At 36.0% G+C, this 24,342-nt stretch overlaps 1 protein-coding gene across 3 annotated transcripts in view; it reads left to right on the forward strand.

The window, feature by feature from the left end:
* Window positions 1-11,378: 11,378 nt before the first annotated feature.
* Window positions 11,379-24,342, forward strand: part of PIGK (phosphatidylinositol glycan anchor biosynthesis class K) — a 75,404-nt gene continuing 62,440 nt past the window's right edge. The window contains exons 1-8 of one of the 3 annotated variants that reach the window (XM_082766334.1): window positions 11,379-11,869; window positions 13,453-13,506; window positions 15,825-15,916; window positions 19,239-19,374; window positions 20,730-20,841; window positions 21,595-21,691; window positions 22,032-22,149; window positions 23,535-23,645. In XM_082766334.1, the coding sequence (XP_082622460.1) occupies window positions 11,660-11,869; window positions 13,453-13,506; window positions 15,825-15,916; window positions 19,239-19,374; window positions 20,730-20,841; window positions 21,595-21,691; window positions 22,032-22,149; window positions 23,535-23,645 (930 nt within the window). In that variant the 5' untranslated portion in view covers window positions 11,379-11,659. The remainder of the gene's footprint in view (window positions 11,870-13,452; window positions 13,507-15,824; window positions 15,917-19,238; window positions 19,375-20,729; window positions 20,842-21,594; window positions 21,692-22,031; window positions 22,150-23,534; window positions 23,646-24,342) is intronic. The other 2 variants (XR_014318043.1, XM_082766333.1) reach the window with 2 other exon arrangements.

Below are 24,342 nucleotides of genomic sequence, written 5' to 3' on the forward strand. Positions count from 1 at the left end.
TAGCAGTGCTTTCCACTCTACTATTTTCTCACATTGAATCCTCCACTCTAGAATCAAGAACTGCTCTTTATTCTTAGATGTATAACATCATATGTTTGCTTGCAGCCAATTTACTAAGAAATCAGATTGCTCAGTACCAATATCCTCTTTGTGAATTACCACTTCCCTAGTCTTCTTTGCTGTCTGTTTCACTGACTCTCTCTCTCTCTCTGTCTCTCTCTCTTTTGGGTAATCAATAGACCTGGTATACAGCATATGGCCCCAGAGCACAGTGCCCACGGGTCCAAACCAGAAAATCACTTAATATTTCACTTAATATTTCCCATTTACTTTTCAGTTTTGAGAATGGTCAAGTAGCATTTCTTAAATAATTCCCAATTATCATGCATATTTTTCTGTTTAAGTATCTACCCCTGATCTGGTTTATAATAATTAGATAATGTGAGGATATTGTACAGACAAAATGTAGCTTAATAAATTCAAGGTTGCCACCTCAGGAAGTCCTTAAGTCTCCGTGAGACAGAAAACAGGAGATCCTGTACAAGTTTTCCCTGTTCTTAACTCAGTTCCTAAAACTGCTGGTCTCTATTGGTGAGAACACAGCGGGGTTACATAGACCTTTAGTCTGAACCATTGTGGCTTATGGATGCTTTTTGCTTGTATTTTATGTCACTTAAACTGAAATTCATCACCCAAAATTATATAGAAATTGTTTTTTGGGAAGGTTATTTTATTTTCCCGAGTTACTATTTTTTGGTAACTGATTAATAAACGTTCCAAATCATTTTATACTGAATTTTCAGTTGACTGACTTAGAAAGGTTGTGATGCTTTTTATCGAATAAAATTCTAAATTTCCTTGCCTTTTCTTCCTGAAGAATCTGACCACTGATTTTCAGGTTCTAATCAGATTAATTACCCCCAAATAGGTAATGACAATCGACTGATTTCAGTTTGTCTTGTTTACTCTACATGAACTAAGGAAATTGAGGTATCTGTAGGAAAACAAACAAACAAACAAACAAACAAACACAAAACAAAACAGCAAAGAAACATGGCACAAGCCAGTTAATAAAATAGGCTTGAATGACTTGGAGGGATGGAAAGAAAAGAATTCAAGCACAGCTATTAGACTGTTCTGGAAAGGGAGCATAAGGCTGTTAGAAAGTATGATTTCCTGCTACTTATCATTTGGTTTTTATTTGAGTGGTATAATGGACCAATGCCTTAGGACATTATTTCTTTAACCAGTTATTCAATCATATGGTGAAAATCTTCCCTACTTGACAATCACCTTGATACAAAGGATGCTCTTGAAAAGATAAGCCTCTTGATTTATTATTTTTTTTTTAATAGAAAGCTAAATGAATGGAAAATGGTGACAACTTCCAATATGAAGGGCTTAGAAGAGTCATGATACGATTTCAGGGATTGCTCACATATTAAAGCTCACATAGCTTTAACTATTTTTCATAGTGATATCTTTAAGCAGCACAACACATTGTGATGTTAAGTCATGGGGAAAAAGGTGCAAGTTAGTTTCACGTAATTCTTCTGCCTAGAGTCAAGAAGGATTCCAGACTGAGCTTTTCAAGTACAATAGGGCCCACAGGACATCTGAAATTACAGGTTTCTACTTCAATGTAGAAAAAACAAAGTGCCATGAATTTTGGACAAGTTGTACATGTAAATAAAACAATAAAATAATAGTTAAGAAAAAAAAATCCTACTTTCTAGCACTACATTTTTTTTTTGTAGTTAGGATTCACAGTTGAATAACATTGGCATGTGTTCTTGTTGAGAGCGATTGCTGCAATAACTGTAGTGTTCCAGTAAAAATTGAAGAGTCACCCATTGCCATATTCAGTGTGCACTCAGTATTCACCACAAAGCACTAGCTGTCAAAATGACAGTCAGCCACTGGTGTTTGTTGTTTCACTGTTAAAGAGCTTGGCTTCTTTAGAGCTAAAGCTTTGTTTGCTTCTCATATTTCATTGTAAAATGGGAAATGACTGTCCAAACTCTTTTTTCTACAGCCAGGAGGGCTGTAACTTAAGAAGGTGCTGGCTCACAGCTCTGATTTCTATTGTAAGGAACAATGGCATTTTGGAGGGAATTTTCTTTTTGATTGAGCTAAGTCCTTTTTGAATGAGCTAAGGTTCTTGAACTCACCCATTTAACTTTTTGTTCTTGCATTGCAGTGAATAGAACATGAATTAGAGACTAAGATGTGCACATTGCATAATAACTAGATAAAAATCAAAATATAGAACAAGGAAAAGATAAAGAAATTGCATCTTAAGATGCAATGAGATATGTGAAGAGACAACATGAGAGAAATTGGCAAATGTTTTAACCATGGAAATGTTTTAATGTTAATTCAAAATTTATCCTGACTGTCTGCTGCCATACAAGAACATTGTCTGAATTTAGTCACCAACTTCAATGAATGCTTTCTTGACAATATAACAAATGAGAATTGGATCAAACACCTGTTTTCAGTAGAAGATGACATGCTGCCAGATGGCTTATTAGCAGAGATAACAGAACAGTTGATGAAACTGTAATATGATGGTTGAACTTGAACTCAGATTCAGCAAAGCATTGGCTGAAAAATTTTGGCTAAATGGAAGAAACATTTAGCTTGATACTGGATAGAGCCTGATACTTAATTTTTTTTTTTTAAACATTTCAGATTGCAAACAATCCTCAGCACTTCTTGGGTCACCAAGACATTTTTTTTTCGTGACCTGATAGCCAATAAAACTAAGTAGTTGTTCAGCTTCAGTGCCAAGCAGGACCCCTGGCCCTGTCTTACTAACACCTCTTAACAGATTAAGCTGTTTTGCTCTGGATAGTAAACACACCCTGGCTTGGTGTTAGAGTGGTAACAAAAGGCAGGACTCAGGAGAAGTTTGTTTAGGATATTTATTTTCAGGAGAACTTCTTACAAAGTTCTGCTCCTATGTGAACTCGTCATTTCAAGAGGCAGGTTGATATAAAGTTTCACAACTGTACAAGTGACGAGCTCCACAGCTGCAGTTTACATACTTATTCATAAACATTCAGGAAAAAATAATGTTTTAAACACTATTTTGACTCCCACATTTATTTGAAAAAGTAACCGCTTGCTTCAGATGTTTTTCTGTGTATATTCTGGATATTAATGGATTCATAGAGCAAGCCTTGTTAATATCTTTTATATCATTTTATTCAAGTTTTCTAATGAAACTGGAATCGCTAATATGTTCCTTATCCTCAATTATTCAAAAAATTTGAAAGAATGGCTCTCTGGGAGTCTGCAGTCCTAAGAATGTGTTAAGTTCTCTGACTACACTTTAACAGTGAGAAACTAAGTCGATACTAACTTTAGGTTGCATTTGAATACTTCATGTCTGATAAATCATGACTTCTCTTACGGAAAGCATGTTATGAGCAATTTCTGGAAAAGGACTGATTTTACCTTTCAATATTATTAATATTGAGCAAACTCAGACATAGTCCCTTTCCAAAACATATTTTATTTGTAAACCTATCTCCTCTGAGAGAGAAAACACATTTGGTTTCTAGAGTTCTGAGCAGTTAAATAGCCTAATGGATAAACTTATTTCACAAAACGATTTGAAAACCAATGTGACAATTTTAGATCATAATAACTAGATACAGAATTATTGAAGGAAATGGAAAAGGTGTTTAACACTGTTCTGGTTCCTAGTTGGGGATATAAGGCAGACAAAATACCCTGAATCTTCTTAATTTTAAATACTCATTTAGTGCCTTGTGATAGAAATCCATCCATGGAAGAGATGGATTAATTTTTTTTTTATTAAAAATTCTTCTCATAACATGATAATATATAACAACCCCAAAAATTAAATACTTTTCTTTATCTTCTGAAAATATTCAGGTAAACAGAATCAGATGAAAGAAGGAAAATGAATATATAGTAGCAAAACCCCAGCATTTTGAGTAGGGCCTGGTGTCTCTTGGCATCAAGGTCACATGAAATTGACATGGAATGCTTTGAGATCATTGGTTAAGAGGTGCTGTATGGATGGAAAGTGTTTATTATTTTTATACCTAGTAAAGCCAAGTGATTACCTGACTACCATATTTATCCTAAATCTAAGTAGTAAGTGACATTATGTATCCTTGATGTCAAATGATTTTGATGTCACTGACCTGAAAAGGATGATTTTATTTTTTTTTTAACATGCTCTTTGTGAAACGTAAAGCTGAAATTTTGCGATTTCGTCTGTAGATTGAAATATGCAATCTACAAATAGAACATACATGAGAAACACGTGCATATATATTATTTTTTGATATGTGTATGATAGGAACATGTATCTATTAGATCTTAGGAATAATATGTATTTGACGTGTTTAAAGCCTGGGACTTTCATTAAAAGCTTGGGTTTAACGATTTGAGAGTTCCAAAAGGAAGATTTTTTTTTCTCAACAATGACTAATCCATTGCCAGAAGGTCACATCTTCCAGACCAGGCCACTGATAATCTGTTAAAAAATAAAGAGAGGATGTGACAAAAGCAGACTTAAATCACCTTTGCAGTCTATAATCCAAGCCAGGCATATATGCGGCTAACCCAATGCTGTTGATTTAGACTGTGCTATCTGAGGCCATGGCACTGTGGGGAGCCTGGCCACTCCACTGACCTGAACTTCCTCCTTTGGGCTAGGCTGGTGAGGCAAAAGCCTTCTAAAATTATGACACAATGTTGTATGAAATTGGGACACACATCAGGCTCTATACTTTAATCTTTCATATACATACACACACAAAGATTTTTCTTTAACATTGTTTTTAATTTTTTTTTTCTTTCCAAAGTGCGAGAAAAAATATATTTTTGTTCAGCATTTACTTTATTTTACAATAAGAGATTTTTTGTTTAAGGAAATCCTTAACAGCTTTCAGAGAGTTAAAGTTCAGGAAGACAGTTTTCACTGAGAAAATACTTCTGTAAATATATCCATTTAGGCACTGACTAGTTGAAACTGATTTGTTGACTGACTGGTGTCTTTTCTCCATATAAAAATCAATCACCTTGAATGAACATGTAAATTCAAATGCCTGTCTTCAAAATGTAAAAGGTCATTACCTGCAATAAACATAGCTTTTAAATTTTCATGTAATTTGTTGTTAGCAGTTAAAACAATTTGTTCAGGTCATAGAACAGGACAGATATACAGAATCAACAGACATGTATCAATATATTGGTAATTCCTGTTATCACTATGACTTTGACTTTTTCTTGATGGTTTCTTTCAGATTCGAGGGTAGAAAAATAATCCCTTACTAGAAAATAATCAATATAGAATCATAGAATCATTAAGGTTGGAAAAGACCATCATCTTCATTAGGATACAATCCTCCTCACAAAGATAAATGGAGGTGAAAAGAAAGCCTTTGATTTTTCTTCTTCTTTTTATTTATTATTATTTATTATTATTCATGAGAGGATTGCAGAACAATATACAAAATCTTTCATAAATTTCATAACAAAACACAATCTCATCTGGGCAGTTCTCTTCAACTTGAACAATATCCTGATCAACTTAGGTCATAGAATTTGGCTTTTAAGAAACAAAGTTTTGGGGGAATTGCATAGCCACCAGTTTACTTTCTTGCTGAATGTGTTATTTGGTTTCATCTAGACTTTCTGCTTATTAAGAGCGCATTTAATTTTTTAAGTAGAACTCCACTTTGCACTAAGTGCCAGCACTTTAATGGTAAAAAGGCGTATTTACCTGACCTTCTGTGCAGAATGCAATTTCAACAATACTGCATTTTTATAAATCATAGCAAAATTTGGCTCCCAAGCATTATGATTTCAATTTACAAAGTCATTCTGGCATTTTTACTTAGGAACAGCTTCCAGTAAATATGCCCAAAGAAATAGAGCATATTTAAAAAAAAGAAATACTTTTAATTCCAAGGAGCATTATGTACGATGGAGCTAGAATTTATAGTATGTTGAAAGATACTCCATGCTTAGCTCAGCATGAATACTTTCCTCCTTATCTGCAGCAACTTTTAGAGCATCCTGCTAAAAGTAGTTGAAGAGGGAACCAAAGTCTCTGTTTTACAAAGTTTTAATAGTCAAGGAAACTATCAGGAGTTGTTGTTCCATGTCTACTTTTATTCACAGCTTAGCAGCTACTCTAAAAGGTATAAGCAATCTTCTGTCTAAAAATTTTTTGATCGTTTTCACAGAATCACACAGAATCACAGAATTTCTAGGTTGGAAGAGACCTCAAGTTTTGATCCATTCCAGCCCATTATGCCTGGGAAAACTAATAAAAATAAACAAAACAATAAACAAAAATATTTTTTGTTTTTGTATATAACTATATACCAGATCATTCCTTCTGTTGAGAATATTTCTTTGAATTTCAACATGGCCTGTTTTTGGATTTGCCTTACATTTTGCTTCTCAAGTGCAATCTTCCACTAATCAGTTCTAATAACATTTCAGTACTCATCACACAATGATCTACATAACCTTTGCTGGCAATTGTCTGGATTCAGTGTAGTCACTGTTCAAATATTTAACATTAATCAACATTATTGTACTTGGTGTCTGTGTAAGCTCTTTTAAAGTTGACTCTGCTCATTGTGTATCTTATTTCTAATACATTTTTCATAATATTAAATCTAATACTTTTTCAGGTACTGTTGACATGCAAGCAGCCTGTAATTTTCAAAACTTTGTGTTTGTTTTCTCATGCTGATGAGTAGTTCTCAACAGAGTAAAATAAAAGCTTGCTTGCAAATGAAGAACATTACTTAGAAAACAAAAGGATATATCTAGGCTGCAGACTTTACTGTAGTTTAAGAATACACAAGACAGTTTTAAGTAATGGTTTGGGAGCTAAAATCAGTTCATCAGCAATACAGCCCTTTACTTGACTTCATTTAACCACCAAAGCTGAGACCACTTCAGCTCATTCACTACTTGGAGGTCTTTCCTGAGACAGTCAGACACTTGGCTTTTTGGGGACATGTGACAGATTTATCATAGAGATGTCAGAACTTGCAATGGAATAAAAATTACGACTTTTAAAGGATTCTTAGATATGATATGTAATATCCATTGCTTGAAATTAAGAGTAGAACTACTATGTTTTTAAACTCATCTTTACTTAGGGAAATTTAATTAAGATTCTTATCTTGTTCCTAAATAAGAACCCCATTAATTTTCTATTTGAGAATGAACCCTTTTGAAATATCAGTGGAAAAATGCAACTAAGAGGATAATTTTAAAACAATAAAGGTAGACTTTTACTGCTGCATTGCATTTATCTTCATGAATGAGAATGATAAAGGTTTTAAGTGTTGTTTTCTATTGAGAAAAATATTGTACAACTGGACCAAATGTAATGTGAATTCATATTTGATGACTGCCATTATACCTTACAAACTATGTAAACAAGTCATCAGTGTTTTTATATTTTGTTCCCTCGTATTTTACTTATATTACCGACAGAATAACTTGTTGGAATGATTTCTAACCTGATATCTTCCAAAGATATGGATTAATGGATTATTACACAATTCAACGTTATAGAAACTACATGCCTGATGAGATTTGCATCATTACTTACAGAACAGAACTAATGACAACGTAGATGGTTAATTCATTAAGAACAAATGTCAACTGAATTTCATTGCATGTTTCATTTTTGCCTGTGTACTCATCTGACCTCAAAAAGTACCGTAAGAAGTGATTTCCATAATTTCGCTTTGTAAATAACAGTAAAAAATATTATCTAGTTTGCTTCCCAAGTAGAGGTGAGCAACTGGATTCTATGGATGAACAGAAGTGTAGGTCATAATGTGTTTATCCAGTGTTCAAAAAGAATCTATTGAAAAATAGAGTCCAATAAAACTGTTTCAGCTTGATAACATCAGAAGGAAGACCTCTTTCAAGTTATTTTCCTTTGGAAGTTCTGTATTTATTACTTTCACCATAATAATGTTGCATATTTTTCATTAGTATTACTTTGTTATTGTAAATCTTTTTAACTACTATATTCTGTAGTAAAGCCATTCTCCTACTTATAGAAATGGAAAACAAACAAACAAACAACAAATGAATAAAATCAGTAATTAATTTGTAAACTATTGTTTCATATAGGTTCCATATTTGAAGACAGAAATTTTGTCAGCTCAGATACTAAACTATAGTAGAATTGTTTGTTGATTACAAAACCCACAAGTAATATAAAAATGGGAGATGTTCAGGGACTTTTTCAATTTTTTTAACGTAATGTATTGACAGTCAAAATGAAGAAAGTAATAAATCTGCATTTCTTTAGTGTGATAATACAGTTGAGCTATCATTGATGTTTCCACAAGTATCTGTCTTGTTGACATATTTCAAGAGTTCTTTTTCATTTTTCTTATGGAATATTATATTTGGCTATACTTATTATCTTATTTCTACAGTAGAGAAACACCAGGCAGTATGTGCAAATCTGATAAAAATGGGAAAAGAAAAAACGGACCAGGATCAAGAATACACAAGAAGGAACCAACTATGATACCTACAGGTAATATAATCAAGGTTAATACTAACCAAAATTAAGCTATTTAATAATTATTTTTCATACAGGAAAAAAAAAAAAAAAAAAGCAAAAAACAACCACCCTTTGTGGTCAAAAAATGGCAGATAAACCCTAGTAGGCACAAATTCTTGTCTTAGGAGCTTATGGGGTTACATTTATGATTGCTACCCTTCCTCAGTTTGTTGGCACCATGCTGGACAGGAGGAACTGACAGATGGCTCTAAGAGGGCAATGGCTAAAGGGTTTAGATTAGGGGATTAGGGCCTGAGCAACCTGCTGAAGGAGGGAAGAGTCTGGAGGGGAACCAACAATTGCTCCAATGTGAATACCAACTGCAGTTACAGCAGCTTTTTAAACAGTTGTTTTAATTACAAATCATTTTTGGATACACATTTGGTGTCCTTTCTAATCACTCAGCGAGAGGTACAAGAAACATGGTGGTAAAGGTCAAGCTAAAGAGACTCCAAGCATGAAAAATACTGTGATTAGCATGAAAACAAAACAGAACAAAGCAGACAGCTTAGAGCTCAATTTCTAGACAAAAATAAAAATAAAAAAATCCTGTACAGGCGTGGAAGCAAACACCAAATCTGTATTGAGAGCCGCCTATAGGGAATAGAGATGAAAAAATGAAGGAAAAGCTTTTTGAACTATCTTACTGTGAAAAAAAAAAAAAAAAGGAAAGAAAGAAAGAAGTGATGCCACCTCCAGGAATAATGCCTGCAGCACTGGGACACTCATGAGTGGCTGATGAATACTAAAGCCCATGAAAGACCGAGACTGTAAAGAAATAAAAGCCAGAAGTAGAAGAAGGAATAAATCCATTACAAAATACACTCAAGCAGGCTAAGAGAATCTAGCAGGCAAAACAGATCTAAAAAAATGAACTATATACTGTATAACGTGGTATATAAATCAGGAGGAATAATGGCCATTCTTTTGGAATACTCCACTGTGTTTGTGAAACTGAGTTTGCTCTAACTCAGTACTGTCTCCACCCTGGGATGGAAAGGCAGCCATATGACCTGAACACTTCGGATAAAAGAGTAACGCCTGCAGTGTGACTGCAGTTGATCTAAATACTGCTCACATGCTTTAGCAGACAGCATGTGACACAAGACTGATGAATTTGCAACTACGCTTTTACATCAAGAGTCAGTTAAACCTTACTGTATGTTGCAGGACCAACTACATACAGCCATGACAAATAGCAACAATATTGAATAGACAAGTGTTCTTAAACTATTCTATCAGTGAAACCTAGTATTTTAAATGTCTCATCCCCTGCAAATGATCTTTGAAATAAGGATAATTTACTACAGTTCTTAATTGCTCAGCACAAGGAGATTTCTGTTTGTAGAGTCCCCAGGTGAAAACCCATGTTTACATCATTCCAATAATATGTGACAGAAATTTGGGGTTTTTCCATTTTTTTTTTTTTTTAAACTACAAAGTCAAGTATTCCAAATAATGCCATGACTAAGGTTGCCTGTGATACAAAGTTTAGAAGGTTAAGGAATTTTAAAGTTAATATGACATTTTAAAGTTTTATTCACGGAAAATATGTTAATTACTTCTCACGTCAAGAAGTTCTCACGCTTACTCCTTGGTAAGCTAAAGTTATCTTTTGGTAACATTTGGCCTGACTTTTCATTCAGTATAAACATCTGAAGGACTTACGCCTAGTTCAAAGACGCATCATAAAGATACAGATGATGACATTAATTCTGTGGGAAAAAATGTTGACCAAAATGCAATGCCAAAGGATTAATACTTGTAATAAAGTCAAAGAGCAAATAATTTGGCTTAAAAGAAACAAATTCAGTTAAAGAGTTGAGATTTTATGTATTTCTCACTCGGTATCTGACCAACTCCACATGGCAGCTGAAAGGTAATGAGGAACTATCTGAGTCAAAGAACATGAAATCAGCTCATCAATTATAAAACTGGATGAGTACATGCTCTGAAAGATAGCTGCCTGTCCTTTGGGATTACTGACACATCTTGAACACATCTGAGAATGATCACAGACCTAAGCAGAAACATTTGAAAGGAGAAGGAGAAATCTCATGTTTGGCCCCATTTTAAATTCTTTTTATTTTCTGGAGCAAGAAGATTCATGATGTGGCATACAAGCAGGGACAAAGGGACAAACACCCATGACACTTCTCAGTAAGTTTGTAAGAGGTTCACACTGGAGAGATGTTCATGTAAAACAGGAGCTGGTGGCAACTGTCTTTGAAAGGGAAAAAGTTCCTTAGCTTTATGCACAAAAAGAAAATGTGATCTAATCATGATTATGTTTATAACAAGGAAACCAGCAATTTCAAAGAGAAAATGTGATGTTACTGACATTATAACATCAATATATGGATAAAGTATGATTTTCTCTTTACTGAGAAAGTCATTACTGATGACAAACACACAGAGCAGGAAAGAGCTTCCTGGTTCAAGGCAGGTACCTTAGCTAATGGAAGGCATCAGGCAATTGAACAGAGGTGTTGACAGGGTATTAGTGGAAATGAAGGAATCATACCAAGTGGTTCAATAGATTGAAATAACAGCCTGATGATTCATTGGCTCTGAGGGAGGAACTGTATGTGGCAAAGGCTGTATCCTGACAAAAGATCTACTTTCTGATCTCCCTCCTCACATCACTGACCCCTTTCGCTTGCTGCCCTGCAGCCACCAGGGCCTAAGGCCACCTTGCCAACCCCACCCACACTCTGTCCTCGCAGTGCCTCTCACAAAGGCCAGAGATTTGAGGACATTTCTGGTACGAGGCTGAGAGGTGCTGCTGGTGCTGCACCCCTAGGAGCCTCCCCAGCTTAACGTGGGACATGAGGCCACCACGTTTTCTACCACCAGCTCAGCCTGCCTATGGGATGGCCAAGGTCTGGCTAGGGCTGCGCTGCATCACAGGGCTCTAACACCTCCCCTCACAGCACTGGTGAGATCTGCTACCACTACTGCCCCAGCTCTATTGAAAAAAAACAAAACAAAACAAACAAAAAAACAACAACAAAAAAAAACAACAAAACGACATAAGGAGACTGAGCAAGGGGACAACTCATGCTTTATTCAGCTCCTAAAAGCTACGCCGCCGGCACAGAGCGGGCCTCGGCGTTACCCCGGGCCGAGGCAGCCCCGAGCACCTCTCCCCGCCCCGTGCATGCGCAGCGGTCGCTTCCCGGAGCCGGGCGGGGTAAGATGGCGGCCGCGCTGCCGGCCGTGGCCCTGCTCCTGGGCTGCTGCGGCGCGGCGCTCGCCAGCGGCGTCCAGGTACGGGGGCTGCAGGGGGAGAGCGGCTGGTGAGGAGAGACAAAGAAACAGAGGGAGGGCAGACGGCGCTGCAGCCTCCCCGCCGCTGCCATGCTGCTGCTGCTGCTGTTTCCCCCTATCTCCGCCCCGCCGCAGGCAGAGCCCGCCCCGCTGAAGCCGCCCCGGGCCGCTGGTGGCGCTCGGGGAAGGGCCGGGAGGGCTGTGGGCAAAGGGGCTGGGCTGAGCGTCCCGCCGCGGAATTAGGGTTTTATAAACTAATGCAGCACATCCCAGAAGCGCCGGCTGCACGTCAGGCACGTGCAACTTGTTCAGAGTGTGTAAAGTTAAAGACAGCCCCCCCCCTTGTAATATATCTGCTTCTGAAACATCTTGCTTTGGCAGTGCCACACAGCTCTCGGTAGGCGGTGATCTGTTTGGCCTCTACAGCCGCTTGCTGGCTGAGTTGTGTGAGGGAAAATGGAGGTGCAAAGGGAGTGGGGAGTTGTGGGCTTCCACAGGTGGCTGGGCGCCGGGCCTCACCTGGCCGTGATTGCTGTGCGCAGCTCTGGCAGGTGTTTCCATTTTATAAACCGAAGAAGCTAATGCTTCCCCTCCCCCCCCCCCCCAGGTGTGAATTCCATACTTCAGTAACTATGTATGTATGTATATATGTGTATATATATATATATATTTTTTTTTTTTTTCTTGCATAGCACACATGCTGCACCTGGGTTGTTTGCACTTGGATTCTGCTTTATTAAAAAAAAAACAAAAAACAAAACAAAAAAAAAACACAAAAGGTTGTACTTGAAAATAATTACTGGTAGGGCAAGAAGTAAACAATAGAAACACCTTCAGTATTTGGAAACTGCAGATTTTTAACTGCTTGAAGTATAGTACCCTTGCATATGTTTTAACACACTTTTCTATGACTGCGTTTTGTGTAAGGCATCAGGCTGGTACTCCTCAGAGAAGTAAACCAGTCAAATTAAGCATCGGGAGTCTGGATTTCTGTCTTGTGCCTGACTCTTTCTGTGACTGCTGGAAAACCTTAGCCTCTTTAAATATGCTGATATACGCAGTCTGTTTAAAACAAGGGCCCTGTCCTCTGCAAAGCATGTTGGAATCTATATAGAAATGGTTGGTATTGTTCTAGCTCTTTATTTTGAAGCATGGACTTAAAATGAGTTAAAGTTCTAGATTAGCTTCTCTGCTGCTGGAAAGGCAGGAGGAACAGTGAAAATAGAAATTCATCCAAGCCCCTTCTCTCATTAAGGAAGAAATTGTAGGTTAATAAATCATTGCACTTTGGAGTGTACTCTGGAATAGAGATGCGTGGGCTTTTTAACTAACTTGAAAGTGACTAATGGATCTTTTTCATTTAGCAAGTTTCAAGGAAAGATTTGTTAGAGCTAACTTAGATAAAATATGCAACATGGAATAAGAAAAATTGTTATTCTTGAATGTTTTCTAAGGTTTATTCAGTGTTAGGTGTGGTAAATGGAAACATGCATTGAACGTGGTTTGTTTTATGGAAACAAAAATATGATCAGTTATTGCTTTATTTCTATTGAAAAACATCTAATATTTTCTCTGTCTATAAGGATCAAGCGGAACAGTTCTTCAGAAGCGGACATACAAATAACTGGGCAGTTTTGGTAAGTGCGGTCCAGGTTGTATCCTTCAAATAAAGTTTACAATTTTTCGTCACATGCCATTAGTGCAACAATTGCTCAAGAATTTTGTTTATTTGAAAGAAACAGAAGGAGAAGGGATTGGAAATGAATAAATTTGAAGTAAGCCCTGCAAATTTATTAATTAATAATAACAAAATTATTTTTAATATTAAAAAATATTATTAATATTAAAATTAGATTTTCATTGCAATTTAATATCAAGCAATCAGAATGTATAGATACGTGGTAGGTTTCATAAAGCAAAAGTTCTAACAGCATTAAAATGGTTAAATTATCACAGTGCATGTTGAACAGAAGTGTAATTATTATATCAGAAAAGTGTATCTCTTTGACCAGGCAGGTATCATTTATTTCTGATTTATGTATTCTTACTCAATCTGTTAACTTGTGATAACAGGTTTAGGATGAAATAAATTTGTAATTTACATAATGTTTAGATCAACTGTTCTTATCTTAATTTTTTTCATTGCCACGAATCTTTTATTAGCTTTGAATCATGCTACACAATTGGTTCTTAATCACAATTTGGGTCCTAATGACTAATTTGTCTCAGAACACTGTTATGATTACTCAGTAGCAGATGTTTGTTTTCCAGATACTAAAATGTAGCAATATAAAATGAAAGTGAATAGTAACGGATCAAATTAGAACAAATAATTTATGTAGTCTGCAGTGTAGAAACTGGAAACCATTAAAACATCAAGTACTATTTTAATATTTTTAACAAATAGGTGCTGTAGTTAGTACAGTTAAAAACACAAAGAAAGTGGAAAATTCTGTCCAAGAACCGTAATTTCAGTCTTCAACAGATTCTAAGCTGCTTTTTTTTTTTTTTTTTTTTTTTGGGGGGGGGGGTAGTTCATGATTCAGCTTTTTAACAATTGTTACTAATTTCTTAAAGCAATAACGTAGAGAGGGTTTAACTGCTATCAAACACTTCAGGCCTCACATTGTACTGCAAACCCACCTTGTCAGTAGTGTGAATTAATGTGCTGTGAATAACCAAATTTAATATGTAGGCATGTTTTATGCTGTGTTGTGCGGGAGGTAATGAAAGGAAGGGGCAGAGGACAATTTCTTGAAAAGTCACAGCTACATTTGCCAGGGTTAGCTTTCAGGCCTGTGAACCTTGCTCAAAGGCAAATGTGCTCAAAAGCTTTTTGAAATTCCAACCTGGAGGGACTTGAGGATCCTTTCAGGCTGAATTTTGATTTATAAGCTACTAAGTTATTTTGATTTATAAACTACTATTTTTGATTTTTAAGCTACTATTCATTTCTTTGTATAAAAGACTAGAGAAAAAGATATTATATAGTTTGCTCTATGTGACTTGGCTTAAAAGATGTTTCTGTTTAAATCAGAGATGAAGAATTAAACTGTCTTAAATGCTATGCTTGTTTCTTCTTTATTTTTGTGGATTTAAAATCAAGTCTCAATGCTTTTTCCTTCATCTGTCTGAACGACTGGTAAAACTGAAGAAATTTGTCTGCAAAGGAGTTTCTGTCCTTGGTGCAGAACAAATTTGAAGTATTGAACTTAATTTAAACACAACGACAGGAATGAGGCTATTAAGAACTACAGCATATTGCCTCTGAAGATTTTGGAATCTCATTGATTTCAAGTTTTGGAGGACAGATTAAATAATATCTGACCTACAGAATACTTTCAGTACAGGAATGGCTCACACCAACTCTTTGCCCTGTTAGAAGAGTAGAATCTGAACTCCTTTGAGATTTTCTGAGAATCTGTATTCAGATTTTGGTTAGAGCTTACTTAGCTCTTGCTTTATTGTATTTGACTCCTTAAATGCAAAGCACCCTTAGTGTGTTTTCTCATGTGTGGCTTCTGCATGAATTTGCTTATGCTTTATGCAAGAATGCTCCCAAAATGGGTTTGCTATTGAGATGAAAACTCTTCCTTCGAATTTTCTTTCATTGGGTATGGAGAAAGTAAATGAAAAATTTAGCTTATCCACTTACTGTTGCTCGATTATTCCCTAAAGTGCCACTTTCTATGCTCAGTTGGTTTTATGACAATGTTCTCATGAGCCAGTATGTTAAGAACATTTATTTTTTTTAACACTTATTTTCAGCATTTATTGCTCTGGTACAACAAAGGTTTATATAGCTTATATCATGACTTTCTTGGTGTTGCTATGTTCTTTCTGATTTATAACTTTGTTGGAATACCTGTAATCAGTGTCTTCTGATGTATATTCCAGGCCAATTTGTGTATTTTTATGCTACTTAACGTATTGTGTTTTTCTTTTCCTTAAAAAGGTGTGCACATCTCGATTCTGGTTTAATTACCGTCACGTGGCAAACACTCTTTCAGTATACAGAAGCGTGAAGAGACTGGGCATACCTGATAGGTGAGGAGACCTTGGTGAATACAATTCCTTATAAATGTGCTGTTAAAGTTCTTTCATTTTCCGAAGCAGTATAAAAATACATTTTTCTTTCCAGTTCAACAGGATAAAAGTAAAGATGTGATCACAGCAGTGTGTTGAAAAGTGCAGCAATAGTGTTCAAAAGGAAAAAGCAACAAGTTATATAAGAAAACTTCCAGTTGGAATGTGTCAATTAGATTTAAGAGGGGGGAAAAAAAAAAGCTATCTGGCCACTAAACTGTACCACTTACTATACTGGTGAAAGCATAAAGTGAAAATTGGTAAATGCATTCATTGATGACAATACTACTCTGAAACCTTGCTTCTGCTATACTTTAATTTCCTTTCTGTGTGAAGATGTTAGCAACCATAACTACTAAAAATAGCAAGGCTTCCATATCTCATACTACACAGAATCTCTGTGCTTAAGGCCTTGAACAAAGCAGCTCCTATATATTGATAGCAGCCTTGAAAAATCCATTTTGCATATTTTTTAAGAAACCAGAGTCTTTGTCCATGCAAACTGCTTCTGTAGCACAGAGATCAAAAGAATATTCCTTCTTTAACAAGATTAGGAAGATGAATGAACTGTTCTAAAGTGCCTTTTTAATTGTGTACCTACTGTAAGTTTTAGTGGGTATTGACACAGTTCCATCCAGATGTTTTGGAATGCAATTTACTTGTATCAAATCAATGAAAAGACTTTATAAGCACCAAAATCCATTGAGTAATAGGCTTTGTGTAGCCATGGGCTCCTATAGAAATACTTGTGATCCTATTTTTTAATGTTAATTTAGAGCACTGGTAGTTTCTCCAGCATATATGCCTAAGATGTATGGCCCGCTTCGTCATTTCAAAATGTATATTTTAATGAGGATTAAGTTTGTATGTCATTTATTTGTCCAGGTTTAAGACGGTAGCATCTGGAGTCCCCACTCAGCTCCCACTCAACTGTGGATGCAATGGCAACGTCATCCCTTTTTCTGTCTTTATTTTTAAAAATAAGGGAGTGACTTTTCTGTTTCTGAAAGATGGGATGTTGAAACCTAATTTGTGGAGGAATTTTGGGGCTATAAATCCAAGGAAGCATACTGCCTAAGCATTGTATGGCATTTTTTTGCACATCTCATTCAGAAATATCTTCTCTCCTGCTATACAGGAGAGAAGAAGCACGGACACCATAGGTGCTACCTTAGAAATTCTTTTGCTACTTCTGTCCTTACCTGAAACCTGAAAGCTTTTTTTTTTTTTTTTTAATCTACATACATTCACCATAAAAATAGGTGGTGGTTTTAGTAATACTATAAAAACTACAGCATAACTGGAGATTTCTGATTTTCAGGTGCCTGGTCTGTTTGTTATTCATATCCAAAGATCCAGAAATGAATCTCAAAAAGCTAGCTATCCTTTAGACTAAGGTCAAGAATAAGACATTAGACAAGACCTAAAGAGATAGTAGAGAGTGGGTTACCTTTTTTTCATCTTTTTCAACATGGATTTGAGCGGGTTTCTCCTATTTCCTTCCTCTACCTGGTTTACTTTCTTTGCAGCAAAATTTCATTCAAAATAACCTTTTTTCTTTTAAGTCTTAACGATATCCTAAAAATAAACATTTATTGTGATTCCTGGGTGGGCTTCTTTGAAAGGATTTGTCCATAGCCTTCTTTTGGATGGAGCTGTGTCAGTCTGGTGGTTTAAGTTATTTGTCATCTGACAACAGAACAGATTCGGAAAATGGTTTGTGGTTTTCTGACTGCAAGTTGCTCTGATTTGTTGACATGTGGGCACGATGCTCCAATTTGTAAGAACGAGTTTTGCTAGAATATAAGAAAGCCAAAATGAATTGAGAAAATCTTTTTGATTGCTGAGTTCATTACACAGCTTAAGTTTTACAATATGGGAATAACAGTAATATAATACATGATTACATTAGTTTAACAGCTAAGCTGTGAGTTAGCACTGAGGTTATTAAGCTGAATGTGTGGACAATGTGCTTTTAAGAATGCCATATGGTGTTCAAACTCTGTACGTTTGTGCTCACCTGCCTTCACTACAACCATGCAGAGCTTTTACTGAGTGATGTGTGATTATTATTATTATTTTTTTAATAGTCACATTCCTTGCAAATAGAGTGCTAAATCATGGGTCTAGTTATGGCTTAGTTTTCGTCTTGTCTGTATGTAATGAAAAAATGGGTCTAGACCTAAATATTCAGTAGACCTGTAGGGTACATATTTGACAGTTGCTTCCAACTATTTCCTGTTTAATGAGTGATTTTTTTAAAATAAAAATAGTTTTGTACTTGTGTGCAAGCATGGGGAAAAATGTTATTTCTCTTCTGTGGTTGTTTTCCTCTGACTTCTGTCGTTACAGCATCATAATTATTCCAGCATTTTATTCCCAGTGAAATCATTTACTTTAATTATTTTTTAGTGTCAGTGCTTGAATTATTTTGGATAGCAATTATCTGTCTGTTTTTTTGTTGTGTTCAGTGTGGAGCATGTCAGCACTTAATAAAGAATAACATTACTCATGAAGTACTCATGCAGACATATAGGTGACACATAGGTGAATGATGACAGGCACATGAATAGTATTTAAATGGCAGGACACAGTTTAATTTATAACCATATCTGAGAGTCTGAATTAGCAGCATTCTTTGTGGATTACTTAAAAGTTTACTTACAAAGATTACTTAAACTATATCAAAGAGTGTTTTCCAAGGAAAAGAATTACATCCCCTTGTTCCAGACATCTCTGGCACATTCTCCGTAGTGCTGCATCTCTTAGGTGACAGCCCATGTGTTCTTTAGGTAAATTCCTGGTTAACACAGATAATCATGCAGTAGTACATCAGATGTAGTATGATGTAGATGTAGTCTGAGGAATGTTTAGGAGCTCCTCAAATTTAATTAACAAAACAATTTTCATAATATTTTTAATTTGCCCAAAAGGGCACAAACAAGCTGGGACTTCTTATAAAAATCTGGAGATTTTTCTAGAGTTTTGCCCACCTAGCTCCAGGCAAGTCTGTACCGTAAAGTTGTTAGCATTAACTACCTGCATATTCAGGTTTGGCCTGACTGAATCCTGTAAATATCAGCTAGCTGCGTTACCATGTGTGGTATCATTATACTAGCAAGGATGTATGTAAGGTGTAACTAAGCAAAGTTCCGCTTACAATGTCAGGAACCTTCTTAATGTTGAAAGCTGTTGTTTTAGTCATGGCATGGTTTTGTTGTAATTTCCTTTTGACTTGTGTGAAACAAGAATGTCAAAAATGTTTTTCTTGTGTTTTCTACAGTCACATTGTCCTGATGCTGGCAGATGATATGGCATGTAACCCCAGAAATCCCAAACCAGCTACTGTGTTTAGTCATAAAAACATGGAGCTAAATGTATATGGAGATGATGTGGAAGTAGATTACAGGAGCTATGAGGTAACTGTGCTTTAAATTACTGGGTCTCGATTTTTGCTGTTTTAAAGCTTTATAAAGCTTCTGAAAGTCTGAAAGAAGTCTTTATTCATGTGACTAGTCAAGGGCTGGGCTTTTACTGTCAACACCTCTACTCCACCATTGGGTTTTGTATTTGAAATTTATTATACCAGAAACGTGATTTGTATTGGTTAAAGAACAGAATCTCCACAGTATAAAAAAGATATGATACTTGAACGTGTCCAGAGGAGAACAACAAAGCAGGTAAAATTGCTGGTAGGCATGTCCTATAAGGAGAGGCTGAGGACACTTGGGTTACCTACTCTAGAGAAGAGAAGGCTGAGAGGTGACCTTATCGCTCTCTGCAGCTTGCTGAGGAGGGTAAGCGAAGATGGTAACCGATGACAAAGCTGCACCAGGGGAGGTTCAGACTGAACACTAGGAAAAATTTCTATGCTGTGAGGGTAGTCAAACACTGGAACAGACTTCCAGGTAAGGTGCTTGATGACCTAAGCTATCAACCAGTGTTCAAGAGCCATTTGGATAATGCCGTCGTTAATACTGTTTAACTTCTGGCTAGCCCTGAAGTGGTTAGGCAGTTGGGATAAGTGATCTTTGTAGGTCATTCCCACCTGAACTATTCTAATTAAGAATATATGGAACTCCTTGTGTGTATACAAGGAATATATGGATGTTACAGAATTTTCTCCTTCAGAAATGGTAGATTACTGGTTGATGTCTCATCTTGCAAGCACTTAACACCACTGTGAAACTTACAGCATGCAAGCGAAATGTGTATTATGTTCTTTCCAGAGTATGATTTTGTTGCTAACATTTGAGTTGTATACATCTGCATGAAGAGCAAATGCTGTTTTATAGGAGGTTTTACAATCACCATCGTGATGATGCTCAAAGACTTATGTAACTGAAATTGATCTTGTTTTTCCTTTCCCGAGTTGCAGAGGAAGTTTAAACTTTTATTTTTCCATGGTAACACACACTAATGTTGCACTTTGTGTGTACATGAACAGCTTTGCCAGAATAAAGGTACACAGTGAAGGTTTTCAGATCGATGAAAAATGTACTTAGAAATTACAGTAGTAGTAGCTTTATTTGATATAGTAAAGCAAGAGGCTGATATTAGTGAGATGTAATAAAAGGTACTATATAATTCTGAACCTTACTGCAGTAAAACCTTGAACAGAAAATGTCTGTTGATGCAGTTTATACCATGCAGTATTGCATCTTATTAGACACACTACATGTTCTATTGTTCCGTTATTTATTTAATGTAACCCAATGTAGAACCACTGATCAGTATTTTTCTTCAGAAAATAACTTTTTGCTTCTATTCATAGGTTACTGTGGAAAATTTCTTGCGTGTATTAACAGGAAGAATTCCACCAAGCACACCTCGATCTAAACGTCTTCTTTCTGATGACAGAAGCAATATTCTAATATATATGACAGGTAATTTAAGGTTTGTGTATATTGTTTATTGGCTTTGTTAAGTCACAAATGTACCTTTTCAGATCAGATGCCTGCAAGTTATTTCTCCATGGCAGTGGAGCTTTCAATCATTTTCTTGAATTTTTAGCTGTTGAGCTTCCCCTTTTAAATCTGCTGCAGTTCCTCATCATTTGTGAGCAGCTCATACAAGCACACCAAGGCTCTAAGTTAATTAAGAGATGAGATTATCGAATGGAATGGGGCATCCATCTGAACAGAACTAGGACACTTCAGACCATAATACTTCCCTCTCAGTGGTAAACGAAATCCTGAAATCCAATCAAGAGTCCAAACAAACAAAAGAATTACATTTTTTTTCTTATCACATTATACTAATTAAGAAAACCTGTAAGACAGTACTTATAACCTACAATAACCTAAGACAGTACAAAATATAGTATATATAAAAACGTACAGGACATAGAGGTAGTATACATATATAAAAACCTATGTATATAAATACATATAAAAATAATATAATAAGTATATATATAAATACTTAGATACTTAAATTCTGTACTGTCTCGTTATATATTTAGTTGCCAGTCTAAAAGCTTCTCACTGTCCTAGTATTTTCTTCTGCTGGAGTTCCACTGGAGAAAGAGAATTGTGTTTTGTGCTTTTTATTTTTTATTTAATTATTTTAAGAAAAAACATTAGACTGATTATCTTCCTTAACCTACATACTTGCCTAACTTGTGTTTTTTCTACCAGGCCATGGTGGAAATGGTTTCCTAAAATTTCAAGATTCAGAAGAAATCACAAATGTAGAACTTGCTGATGCTTTTGAACAAATGTGGCAGAAAAGAAGGTAATAACTTTTTATTCAGCGGTTACATACTATATTTCATGAAGATGCCTGAAGTCTTACTGGTAGTCCTTGCTTACCTTTCATCTGTGATGCTATCTGTCATCCATAGAATTGCCTGAAAGTTTGCATTCAGAAAGAAGAGTTCTAAATTTTGTTTTTAACATCCTACAGTTACAGATGCTCATATGAATTGCTTTTTCTGAACTCACATCTTACACTCAATCAGTGTGAAGTCTTCTGTTCCTTAGGTTCCTAGGAGCTATCCTGGTAACCAAAAAGCAAAGCTTTTATATTTCATTCTAAAGGAATATGAGTAAGAAGGCTGTTCTATTTCTTTCAGGTACAATGAATTGTTATTTATTATTGATACTTGTCAAGGAGCATCCATGTATGAACGATTTTATTCACCTAATATAATGGCCTTGGCTAGCAGCCAAGTAGGAGAAGATTCTTTATCAGTAAGTATGTTTTTTTGTGATCCTGAAGACAATTTTCAGAATACTTGAATGAATTAAAAGCACAGGTCCTATTGATTTTTTTTTTTAACTAAAGATTTCTCTTCCAATTGCTGAATGTATAATATATTTAGTTACAATGTACAGTTTTGACAAAACTCTTAAGTGTATTTTCCTATTTATTTAGTGGGTTCGCACAAAGAACCAGGCTGTTGGATGGAGGGAACAGCATGAAGCTGCAACAGGGGAAATTCAGACTGAATGTTAGGAAAAGGTTCTTCATTCAGAGGCGGGTCAGGCTCTGGAATGGGCTTCCTGGGGAAGTGGTCATGGCACCAAGACTGCCAGAGTTCAAGAAGCACTTGGTCAGCACTCAGACCTGGTTTTGGTCTGATTTTTTTGGGTGGTCTTGTGTGGAGCCAGGAGTTGGATTCAATAATCCTTGTTTGTCCTTTCCAACTCAGGATCTTCTGTGATTGTATGATTCCAATATATGTCTTATTTTTCAGCTTTTCTTACCGTAAAAATAGATAATACCAAAAATATTTCTTACTAAATTTTATAAATGTAAAACAACGGAAAAGCTTAATTTACTATGCAAAATGTACTGTACTTATAAGGAAGAAGATGACTCATCTCTTCCTTTGTCTGTGTGTTGATTCAGTCTACACTAACTCTTACTGCTCTTATTTGTGTATTTTGTACTGAGACTATCCTGCTCAGTTCCAGTTCAGTTCTAAAAAGTTCTGAAGGGCTTGGAAAAGTTTACAGAAATGTTGAGAACCCAGAAATCATCATCAGTTCACTGCTGATAGTTGAAGGTGTTCTGTGCTTCCTGGCCAATTTATACATTGCCTAGGACAGGCAAAAATCTTAATGGGAAGACTGAGGAGAGATACACGTGGAGAATACTCAGTCTAGTGTTTTTTACACTCAATATATGAAAAAAACACCGTTATATTTCACCGTCATTGTATCCCACCTACATTAAAAAAGGAAGATGGGAGAGTGATCTAAGCCAGACCAAAACCAGCAGGTCAGGACTACCTGAATCCACACAGTACTGTAAGATAAACTGTCTCTCAGCTCTGTTTTCCAAGACATAAGAAGCTTGGAGCAGTATGTAATTGTCTACTGGAGTGCTAAGAAGAAGGGAGTTTCCAGCTTTTTGACTAGATATAGTCTGGAAAAATGAAGATAAACTGTATTATATAGCTCATCACCAATATATTTCTTCACAGCTAGTTGTTTGTTTTGCTTAATTTTCCTAAGAACAACAGAAAGAATTACTGTTAACTTCTGTAACATGCTGTTATGTTCTGTTTCCTTGTCCAAATATCAAGTTCTCTTCTACAAATGCCCAGTAATTGTTGCATGTTGTTTTTAAGCATCAACCTGATCTTGGGATTGGCGTTCATCTTATGGACAGATACACGTTCTATGTGCTAGAGTTCTTGGAAGAAATTCATCCAGCCAGTCAGACAAATATGAACGATCTAGTAAGTAGAATCTCAACATTTATCAATACAGTAATGACTTCCGTTCTCAAAACTAATTTATTTTGTCCGTGATGTTTTCCAGATACTTTCTGTTCACCTTCACTTTCTCTCAGAGGAGGCTTTGTGGGGAGGGTCCTTGTGCCATTACATGTAACAGTAGTGTGACATTTACAGGTTTGTCCTCAGCCTGAAAGTGGTTTGTTGGCTACAGGAAAAATTAACCAAAACTAGCTAGATTAAAAAAAAATAAAGAAAAAAAAAACACCGAAAAATGGATAAAAATAATTAAATGCTCATTTTAATAAAATGAAATACATATTTGCATGTGAAAAATGATAGCTGGAAACTTCTAAGATACGTAAAATCAGCTTAATGGATAACCAATGTTAACGTAACAGACACAGATGTTGGAAGGTAACCATCCATACTATGGTGTTGTGGTTTAACCTGGCCAGCAGCTAAACACCACACAGCCGTTCGCTCACCCTCCCCACTCCCCCTCTGGGATGGGGGAGAGAAGCTGGAAAGTGAAGCCTGTGAGTTGACATAAAGACAGTTTATTAAGACAGGAAAATAATAAGAACAATAACAATGATAATAGTACTAAGAATAATAATGTGTATGAAACAAGTGATGCACAATGCAATTGCTCACCACCCACTGACCAATGCCCAGCCTAACCCCGAGCAGTCCAGCC

Source organism: Aythya marila (genome assembly GCF_965140915.1).
Source record: "Aythya marila genome assembly, chromosome: 8".
In the NCBI taxonomy this organism is placed as follows: Eukaryota; Metazoa; Chordata; class Aves; order Anseriformes; family Anatidae; genus Aythya; species Aythya marila.